This window comes from Cicer arietinum, chromosome 6 (assembly GCF_000331145.2).
Source record: "Cicer arietinum cultivar CDC Frontier isolate Library 1 chromosome 6, Cicar.CDCFrontier_v2.0, whole genome shotgun sequence".
Classification (NCBI taxonomy): Eukaryota; Viridiplantae; Streptophyta; class Magnoliopsida; order Fabales; family Fabaceae; genus Cicer; species Cicer arietinum.
In genome coordinates this window covers 19829622-19841498 of record NC_021165.2, presented here as the reverse complement: position 1 = coordinate 19841498, position 11877 = coordinate 19829622, and the positions used below count along the sequence as shown (strand labels likewise).

Below are 11877 nucleotides of genomic sequence, written 5' to 3'. Positions count from 1 at the left end.
TATATATATATATATATATATATATATATAACAAACTGAGAGAGCAAACGAAAGCAAGAAGTATCACATTCAAATATTGCTCAACAAAAATGTGAGTAGGCGTCCAAACATAACGAATGCACAAAATGAACGTGAACCCTGGTTGCTTAATATAAGTACCAATTATTTTTTTCAATTTTATTAAAAAAGAAAATATGTTATGAAAGGTCGACGAATGTTGATATTATTATGTTAGACGTCTTATTTCGGGTAAGTTAATTATGGTAAAATTTACTATTTCTTTTAAATAAATAAAAATCACCAAATGTCATCTATGAATGAGTTTGACTATATTTTAAATTTAACACTAATAAATTTTTAAGTTTTTTCTTTTGGGTTTATTTTGAAATAATGTTCTATTATGATTTTTAATTAAAATTAAAATTTTAATTTTAATTATGAAAATAATTTTTTTAATTATTGAGTCAAAATTGAATAGATAAATATATTAAAACTTTTAATTTAATCAACTTTAATAAACACTATAGCAATGCCTTTGAGAATGCATTAGAAAAAATTATTGATCCAAATATTCATAGTACAGATACACACTCTTTTTTTTATAGTATCATAGAATTTATTATTTATTTTATGCCTTAATATTTATAAAATAATCATTGTAATTGAATGTGTTAAACTTAACTTCATATTCCAAGATAAATTAGTAATATTAAGAAAGAGTATGCTTGAAAAAATAATAAATACAACTACTAAATTGAAATAATATTTATATTTAAAGACATTTTTTTAAATGGTACTTATAATTATGGATAGAAGATTAGCTTATGATTGGAAAATTTGAGATCCACTATGGGAATAGACGTTGGGCTATCACTCCAATTTTTAGCTTCTAAAATTTATGGTGAAATGTGTTTTAGAAGGTGAGATTGACCATTTAAACTTGGTTATAAACACTATTAATCTATTTAGATGGCTAATTGAAAATTGTAGAGAAAATAAACTTTAGATAATTTAAATGTTTTAATTGAATTTTTTTTTATTTTAAAATTTTTTATTTGGATAAAAATATTGTTCTTTAAAAATTGGTTTAATTTTATAGATTTTAAAAGTTTTAGGACAAAAATAAAAATTATATTTTGACTAAAACTGAAATTTTGTAAAATTTGATTTTTAAGAACCAATTTGAAAATTTTAGAGATCAATTTGAAACATATAGAGTCAAAATAGTAAACTTACAAAAATTATAGAGACCATTTAATGATTTATATACTATAAAATAAATAAAGAATTTGAAATTCTTATCTTTTATGTGGTATTTAAAATTTTTTAAATTTAACTTTTGAGAAAATACTCATGAAATTTTTTTATTTTAAAAATTCTACAAATTTATTGTTCAAATAAATAATTTACTTGAAAAAAATTAAATTCTCCATGAATTTACATTCCCTACAAATTTATCATCTAAACACTCTGTTAGAGATTTTTATAAGTGTGACAGTTACTCTCATCCCAAAACCAAAACATGCGAGAGGGAAGACGTAAGAGCAACATTGTGCAAGATTCTTATAAAAAAAAAATAAAAAAAAATAAAAATAAAAACTATCAATGTCAAACTAAGGGTGAGATCATTGTCTTATAAGAAACTAGAGGGAGGCGTGTGACATTGATTATATTTATCTAGTTTGTTGGAGAAAAAAATGTCATGTACCAATTTATCATATCATCCACATTATTCTTATATCTAAATATTATGAGTATGAATTTTTCAAAAAATAACCGGTCATATGGGTAAAGTTTATAAATTTTCTAGACTTGGGCTACTTTCATAAATTAACCACTAAACTAAAAAATCATGTATGTTCAACAAAATACTGATTTTCAAACATACTAAGTATCAATAATAATTTAAAACTACGATAAAAAACTAAAAAATAAAAAATGAAAAAACGAACTAAGATATATCAGCAAAAAATTTATGACGTCATAAGATTTGATCACACTCACAAAAATGAAAAAAGATAGAATAAGAAAATAATTAAATTATAAATATTTTTCAAATCTTGTGTAAAAAAATGTTGTGACCATACAAATATTATTTTTTATTTCAAATGTTATAATTATAAATAATCACAATTTGTTATCCTGAGTTTCAAGCATACTAGCGATGCAATAGCAAAGCTACTTATTACTGTATTATTTTTTATTGATGTAATTTACAGTAATTTAAATAAATGAATATTGTTTTTAACTATAAAAAAATCTAACACATTATATGTATAACACTAAAATATAATGCCAGTGACTATGTTATAATACAATTACAAAAATCGTACATAAATTAAATTTATTTAAAACATTTTATCATGAAAATTCCAATGAAATTTATGTTTGGTGGCAATATATATTAATATATACCACACAAATAAAACAAAAATTTAAAATCATTTTTTAAAACACAATTTAAATAAAATTATTTGGGCGATAGCATATCTTGGGTATGGGATAACAACTTTATGAAATATTTTATGGAGTATCAAAATTATTAACAATTTTATTAATATTTCCTATTACTATTACTATTATTGTTATTATTATTATTGTTATTATTGTTATTATTATATATTACTTTTTAAACTTTATATTAAATTATAAATTTATTAATCTTTTAGTAATTTAATCATATTATTTTACATTAGTTTCTGACATACTTAAATATATTTTAATAAAATATAATTGAAATATAGTGTTATATAAAGTTAAATTCTTTAAATTGTCATATTAAATATCAAAAAAGAAAATTGTTACTAAACTATTAATTTGTTAGTCTATTAAAAAAATATCTAATTACTTATTTAAAAATATTAATATAAAATATATTTTTAAGTAAATTAATATGTTCTATCAAAATTTTATAAAAACCAAGTAGGACCGACCAAAGGGTCAAACCACTAAAGCTAGATCTTTAGAAAGAAAAAAATATTTGTTCAAAACAAAGAAAAATGGCTTCAAGCTAGTCTTATTTTTAAAGGTTGTTTTAAGTCTTTAAATTTATCGACTTAGTCCTAAAATGAGATTAAACAAAACCTAGCACAAATCGTTAATTAAACTCAAACATTTTAAAATTTAGTTCAGCTTAATTTATTATTGTTTAAGTTAAATTACATTTGTGGTCCCTTAACTTAATTTCAGTTAACGTTTTAGTTATTTATCTTTTTTTTTTCTTTCGATTTGGTCATTTATTTTAATTTTACGTGACAATTTGATATTTTATGTTTTAAAATGTCAACAATGTTACCCTTTTTTTTACAAAAAATCATCAAATTTTTCTAACAAAATCCATAACATTAATAATCATCTTCAATATAATGCAAATTTCATCAAATCTATAACTAAAATATTCAAATAAACTCATATTTTCATCTCCAACAATATCAAATAAAGAATGAAAATATGAGTTTATTTAAAGATTTAAGTTATTAATTTGATTAAATTTGTATTTTATTAAAGATGATAATTAATGTTATAAGTTTTGTTTGAAAATTTTGATGATTTTTTTTGAATTTTTTATATAAAAAAATAATAATATTGTTGACATTTTAAAACATAAAAATATCAAATTGTCACTTAAAATTAAAATAAAAGACTAACTCAAAAAAAAAATTAAAATATTAACTGAAATTAAATTAAAGATTACCTATCTAATTTAAGATATTGTATATAATGCAAATGCACTGAGTTTACTTACAATATAATGTAGATGCACTAAGTTTACTTCAGGTGGGGCCTCCATCACTTCATGCATGCCACTCTAATTTATCCATTCCTTCCTTCTTACCATTTCAGTGTGCATTATTTGCAACTGCAAATGATTAATTAAATATTTAATCTTTAAAATTAAGATAACGAAAGTAACAATATATATTATATTCAAATATTATTTGAAATAACATAATAAAATAAAAATAAAACATTATAAACTAGCAATTTACCATGCCAAACATTACTAAAGTTGGATACTTTACATGGTATATGTCCCTTTTCCATCAAAATAATTGTTGAATACATCAAGATGTGCATATTTGGTTTACCTTTTCGAGGAGCAAAATTCGATTATAGAGGTACAAATTGATATCGAAATATTTGAGCGTTATCAAGTATAATTATTTTTGTTCATTATAATAATTTAAATTTAAAATTTTTTATTTTTTATTTTTAATTTCAAATGTAACTTTACACTAAATTTTTTTATTTAACTCATTATTATATAAATATGAACATAAATTATTTTTTATTCAAATCACTTTCAACTAAAATTAATTAATTTTGGGTAACCAAACTAAACTGTGTATATGATCTGAAACGCATGGTTTATTTATATATTTTTCTGGTTATTCCGTTCTCGTATTTTTATAATCGATTATCCTGCACAGTTTTGCAGACAAGAAAGTTTAGATGGATGTTCCTTGTGAAAACAATCAATCATCATGGGGGTTGCAACCGTCAACGTGATGAAATTGGGTGAATCTTTCACGTGTTTCTTGCAATATTATCTTTTTGCATAAACCCTTTTGGTAGTATCACAAGCTATTAGGGAAATGAATGCGACATGATATATAATTGAAACTTTGTTTGAAAAATAAGTTACATCCATCGTTTCAAATACTTAAAAATCGATTGGTACCATTTAGCATAACTTCCGTGTAAGTTGTCTAAAAATTAGTTTTAACATCTTATTATGAAAGTTTTTTTTTTTTTCTTCATTAATTTGATTATGGAAAGATAATTTTATTTGTGTTGTTTTGCACATTAAACATATTTTTTTTTTTTTGGAGAATTTAAATTGAGTTTACTGTGTTGGAAAAGTCTAATACTTTCGCTAAACTTTTAAAATAATATTTTTTATATTAAGAACTTTTATTAAAATTGTTTTTGGGTTACCTTATGCTTATAATGAGAAGAAAAGTAGAAAATAAGTGAGGCCAAACACTCACTCTTAGATTAGTAATGCCCCAAACACCGTCTTTATCATCACTACAATATCTTCATGAAGTTGTAGGTATACCGAGTCAATACTATATTCCTTCAGTGTCAATAATACCAATTTCCATTAATCCGATCGAGAGCGGAATTTTCTATAATTTGTTTGGTACTCATTGTACAACTCTTGAGTCGGCTTATGTTGTTTTTGATTCTATGCATAATGTCGAAACTCAAAATTATACGGAAGCATGTGGTAGTGGTTCTAATCCATAAACAGGTTATATCGAAGATCAACCACAACAACCTCAAGCTGTTCAAAGAGCTAGACGAGTTCGACAACCGCGTAGATGTGGAACTGGAGGTCATTTAGATGAAAATAATTAAATTTAATTTGATGTATTTTTTTTATTTGTAGTATTTTTTTTTATTGTATTTTTTCTTTTAATTTAATGTATTTTTATTTTATTTTATTAATATAATTTTCTTTTTATTATTATTATTATTATTATTATTAAAATTTATAATATTATTAAATTTATTATTATTATTTTTCATAATAGTATTTTGAATTTTTAAATGTTTTAATTATTTTTAAATTATTCAATAATAGTAAACATAATTAATAATAAGTACAAATATTTATTAAATGGCAAAAAAGAAAGAAAAAAAAAAGTTCCAGTACAAGGTCGCATCAAAATAAAATAAAAAACTCCTTTGATGTAGCTAAATATCACTAGAAGGAGGGTTGAATAGGGATTTTGCTGTTAAAAATAATTTTCTAGTGTTTTAAAAACTATCCTCTCGCTGAGGATGGCAAGCCCGAGGATGGGTTTTTCAAATCGTCATATCTGAGCTGAGCAAAAGAGTGAGAGAGAAATATGAGAATAACACACACAATTTTTATACTGGTTCACCCAATAAAGGCTACGTTCAGTCCTCCCACTCTTGTGAGATTTCACTAATGTTCAAATAGATCAACCTCTCACTGAGGATGATTACAAATTTGTGTATTCTTTAGCTTCACCAAGCTTACAATCAATTTTCAAATATTTCCAAGTGTATCTCACGTGGAAATTACAAAGTGATATGAGAGTGATTTATTCTAAATACTTTCTCAAATGATTTACAAAGATCTAGTGTAGGATTAAATAAAGTATGAAGTGAGGATGGATATTGCTCTTGATAGCTTTAAGATGTTTGATATTTTTATGCAATTGTGTTGTGTGTTTGATGATGAAGAGCTTGCTGCCTTTTATAAAAGTCCAAGCTCTTTGATGACCGTTGGAATTCATTACAAAAGATCCAAGGTTTTTTATCATAATTACAGAACTGTCATCCATCTTGTTCTTGGACTGGCAAAGGCCATCCTTGCGCATGCAGATTAGCTTCCTTGAAACTTAATCTTGAGATGTCCTTGTCTATTCTCTTTTATCAAATAGTGCAAGGTTGTTTCTTTGACTATGTGAGCTACAACCTTTTCAAAAACTTTAAGGACTAGGTTGATTTCAACTTTTGAGGGTGATGTTGACAAGAGAGAGAGCTACCCTCTTACATAGGACTGTCATCCTCCAGTCCGAGGATCAGATCTGCTTTCAACATGTGATCTTCCATTTTTGGCTTGTTTGTTGTTGCATTTCTGTAACTTGACTTCTTCATGTATTCATTCGTGCAAGCACAATAAATTGTATGATTTTAGCCTTTGCACATGTTTGATGGGTTGCTTTCAACTTTACTAAACCATCCTCCAGCCTAGCACTGTCATCCTCTAGCTAGATCTGGCCATTCTCGTCCTTTTCCTTTGGCCTTCTTATTTTTTATTTCAAATGATTTATTTATTCATTCTTTGATATTGTTGCGCATTTCTTTAATGAGTAAAAATATTTGTTCTGGAGAGGACAAGTATTGTGCAGATTTGAGACTTCATTCAATCCTTCATATTTGTATTAGATTTTTCTCTTTTTTGCCTTAATGATTAATAACATGTTTTCTTATATAAATTCACTCAAAAGCACATATTAGTTATTAACCACAATCATAATCTCTTATGTAAATTTGTTATCATTAAAATCATTTGAGAACTTTTGTCTCAACATCCTTCACCAAGTCACATCCCCAAGTTGCGATGAGCAACTGAGACGAAAAAAATAAGACAATTCTGTATTTTTTTTAAAAGTTGAGCATTTTAATATTAAAAAATAAAAAGAAGAATAATCATATCAACAACCGTACCTTCTGCTTATAATGACAAGAAAAGTAAAAAATAAGTGAGGCCAAACACTCTCTTGGCTATTATGAAAGGACTTTATTATTTATAGACAAAGTATGCTAATGAAAAAACGCAGGATATTATAATAAAAAAAAATTAAATAAGTTTTATTGAGTGTATATTTTCTTTGATTATAAAAAAAAAATTATTGAGTGTATTTATTTTTATGATAATTTTTTTATAAATAACTTTTATGATAAAATGAGCTTATTTTAAGTTTATTTTTATTGAATGTATTAAATATGTTATTTCAATGATAAAAACTTAATTTTAGGATTAAAAAAAACTTAAAAATACTTTTTCAGATGCATTTATTAAGTATGAAATCTGGGCATAAAAATAAAATGAATCATTAATACATTTAAATGTGTGAATTTTTCATATATTTGAGACAAAAAAAATCTTACAAACATTTTTCTTATATATAGGATCAGAGGTAATAGTTATAGGATGACTCTAATTATAAAAATTAGTATAATATGTGCCATTTTTGAATATCCAGAGTCCACTCCTTCGATTTATTTCCTAAGTATAAAAACAAAACTATTAATTTATGAAGATGAGTCTAGACGTTCGAATCTTAGTTGAGAGAATTATTTATATTTGGTATATGTCTCGAATAATATTATCTTTTATAGAAAAAATCTATTGAAAAAAATCACTGCTTATTTTTTGGATTAACCAAAAGAAGATTTTTTTTGTATTTAGTTGGTTGTTATTTGTTCTATTTGAAAAAATAAAAATAATAGAGTATTTTCAGGTCGCAAAGCAAATATTATTTCTATTGTTGAAAGTGTGAAACATTTAGTTTAGTTTTAGTTTACGAGTAATTTAAAACGTTTGAATTATGATTTCAATCAATGGTATTGTCAACTGTTGATTTGTTTTGCTTAAATAGCCTATTCTCTCAAATATTAAAGGGTTTCATGTAAATTAATTAGTTTTGTTTATTCCAACATTTTTTTTAGCTACCCAGGATTGTTAATTCAAAGTTTAGTTATTAAAAAATTATAAGATAGCAAATGAAAATCAGGAGATTATGGTACGTACCAATTCCATAAAGATATAATACAATCTATATTAAATGTCCTCGCCCTTGAGGACCACAACTTGATCCAACATTAATTAATTCATGCACACTTACATAATAAATAATCACTAAAATGAAACCAAAACTATTACTATTACTACTACATAAAAACTCCATTAATTATTTCCTGAACAATCTCTTGAAGTTTCTTGCAGAAAGTATCAATATAAGATGACTCAAGATCTTTATTAAGCAACATCTCTCTTATCTTAGCATGATTACCCCTCACTTCTTTACTAATTTCATTCTCATCATCCATCACAATTTTAACAGCTTCACAAACACTTTCCTTAGTAAAAAATCCATTTTCATCTTTCACAACTTCAACACCAACTTTCAAGTTATTCCCCATCATCCTAGCATTCAAAATTTGGTCACCAACATTAGGCAACAAAACCAATTGACACTTATTCACCAATGCTTCTGACAAAGAACCTGAACCACAATGTGTAATAAAACACCCAATAGAACTATGTTCCAAAATCAATTGTTGTTGAACCCAACCACCAAACACAGCACCTTTTCCTGCAACCCTTTTCTTAAACCCTTCTGGTAACGCTTCTTCAACCGTTGCAAAACCAAAAGGCGGTTTCAAAGCCGCGAAAAATGGCTTACCTGTTAACTCAAGACCAAGCACCAATTCTGTAAATTGATCTGGCTTTAATGTACATTCACTTCCAAAGCAACAATAAACAACCGAATTTTTTTCGAATCGATTAAACCCATAAGTCCCTTTTTCTTCCAAACATGAATTCGGTTTTTCGAGTATAACAGGACCTGAAGCTAGAACAGGTTTATTAAAAACTTTCTGTATGTAATCAAGATAAGGTCCTTCAATTTCTCTACATGTTCTGTATCCCAATGCATCAGCTTCATTCAAAGCGATGGATTGTCGATCGTAAAAAAGAACATTGCTACCAAAATATTCAGTCCTTTTAGCAGCAAAAGATTTAGCTTCATGTTGAAAAAGTTTGATTGATGAATCAGGGTAACCAGGAGGAGGTTCCATGAGATCAAATTCAGTTAAATCTTTTCCCTTAGAATATCTAGCAGGTGATAAAGTGTAACCAACCATGACAGAACTAGCTGTGCAATAATGAAGACATTTGATACCTAAAGCTTTGGTTACAGATGGAATCCAATGTGTGAAATCATAGAAGACAATGTGAGGTTTGAGATTTAAGAGATGAGATTCGATGTCGGGTCGAGTTAAATCCATGGCTGTCATGATGTGTGGCTGTAAAGGGTAAGGAACATCAGCTGTTGTTTGTGAATTGGGAGGAAGGGGATCAACATGAGGGACAGTGATAGTTATGAAGGTGATGGATTCAGGGTGGAGATTGAATGGTTTTAATTTTGATTCTGCTTTTTGTGGTGTGAAGAATGTTATTTTATGGCCTTTTTTTGCTAATTTGTTTGATAGGTGAAGGAATGCTGTTTGGTGTCCCATGGCAAACCATGGAAACATTGCTATGTGTAAAGGATGTGATGAATCCATAATGTTATGATAATTGAAGAAGAAGAAGAACAAGTTGTTATATATATATATATGTTAAATGTAGAGAAGAATGAGGCTAGAGAAATGGAGATCCTTTTATTTTGGATGGAAATAAGTTATCTTCTCTTCTAATTTATAAACCAACAATTACCATAGCAAAGTTAAAAGGTATAAATTAGTGTGACGCAAGAGAACTTCTACCTCAATTCATCATGCAATATATATCAACCATCTATATACGTGCACTTCAATTTGTTTATACACTACTTTTACGTTTTATTTTTTTATTATATTATTACATCTATCACGTTACTTTATTTATATTATTCTCTTGTTGTGTACAAACACTATTATATACTACCCAGCATATAATAAACTTGATGTGATATTACTTTTTTATTTAATATTGTATTTAATTAATTTTTAAGTAAATTTATTCAGGAAAAAATTTAAGTAAATTTAAGTTTTAAACTATTTTTGCTTTGTGCTAACAAAACCAACTAAAATAATTAATATGACATATAGATACATTGATAATACCAAAACGTACTTAAATTAATTTTTTAAATAAAAAATTTGGTACTCCATTTTAGTTCATATATATATATATATATATATATATATATATATATATATATATATATTTTATTTGTATATATATTATCATAACCAAGAATATCATATGCTTTGTGTCATGTGCTCTACTTTAATCTAAAAAATATATGATTTTGTTTTTTTGTAAGTTTTGAGAAATTAAAAAAATAAATTGTAAACTATTTTGGAAGTGTTAGTTAATTTAAATATATATATATATATATATATATATATATATATATATAGTTTAATTGCATATTTAGTTTTCTATTTTTATAGATTTATAAAATTGATCATCTTATTTTAAAAATTAATAATTTTAATTTTAATTTTTTATATTTATAATTTAATTAATGACATATAAATAAATAATATATCTAAATAATTTTATAGAATAAAATTGTAACTCATATTATTTAATATATGTTAAATTAATTTTTTTTTTTAGTTAAAAAATTTAGTAGAGCAACCAAAACTGATATTTAAGTGTTGTTGATAAAAAAATGATAGGCATTCCAAATTTTTATAATGATAGTGTAAAAGAGGGCGAATTGAAGCTATGGTTGAAGGATTGTTCAAGCGTGTAGGATTGTTCTCGTTATTAATTTCAAATAAATCAGGACAATTGCTGAAATCTAATTGTAATGTCCCACTAGTGAGGGGTTAAATGATTCCTCACCCTAAACCACATCTCATTAACATCTTATTTTATTTATACTTTTCCATTCCTTTTTTTATGTAATATTTCTCTCTTTCTATTATATTATCAATTTAGTATTCCTAATCATAAATATTTATAGCTTCTCTTTTTTTCTTTCTATTATATTATCAATTTATTATCTCTAATAATAGATATTTATTCGTCGTGTTATGAATATCTTTCCTTTCTCATCATCGAAACAAAAAATTAAGAGAAGTGAGTTTCAACATTGTTCAGGACAAAGCACAGTACTAGTTTTCCTTTCTCATCTCTCTTCAATTACTTGAAAACAGAAAGTGAGTTTCAACATTTTCTTTTCCATCTCTTCCCTTCCCTATACTATTTTTGTATGTCTCCTTCAACCTCTTCCTCTTTCATATATTTTTGTTTCAAATTCAAAATGTCCAACTTTTCTCACATTTTCTTTATAGGTACTTCAACACCAAAAAGTGGAATAAAAGTAATCTATTTTTAAGTTAGAATGTTTAAATATAATCACTTAGTTAAATTTTTCAAAAATAAAAAGCATTGAGTAAAATTTGTAATTTTCCACAAATGGTAATGTTGTCCTTCAATATTGGATTTTGTTTATATGTAGTTATACGGTTTTGTCATTATATGAAAGTACTATTCTTAGATAATAGAAACCAGAGATTTTACTCTATGTAACAAACAAGTGATGTTCTCCTTTAATGGATTTTGTTTCAATATAGACATATGGTTGGTGTGATGTAAGATTAGTGTTTTCA

At 25.4% G+C, this 11877-nt stretch overlaps 1 protein-coding gene across 1 annotated transcript; it reads right to left on the bottom strand.

Moving 5' to 3' along the window:
* Window positions 1–8275: 8275 nt before the first annotated feature.
* Window positions 8276–10037, bottom strand: UGT79B27 (UDP-glycosyltransferase 79B30). The gene has a single exon (XM_004505471.4). The coding sequence runs from the start codon at window positions 9832–9834 to the stop codon at window positions 8437–8439; it is 1398 nt and encodes a 465-aa protein (XP_004505528.1). The 5' UTR covers window positions 9835–10037; the 3' UTR covers window positions 8276–8436.
* Between the last annotated feature and the right edge of the window lie 1840 nt (window positions 10038–11877).

Bases quoted from the DNA above. Each gene is read 5' to 3' on its own strand.
- UGT79B27 (XM_004505471.4), bottom strand. From the start codon at position 9,834: ATGGATTCATCACATCCTTTACACATAGCAATGTTTCCATGGTTTGCC.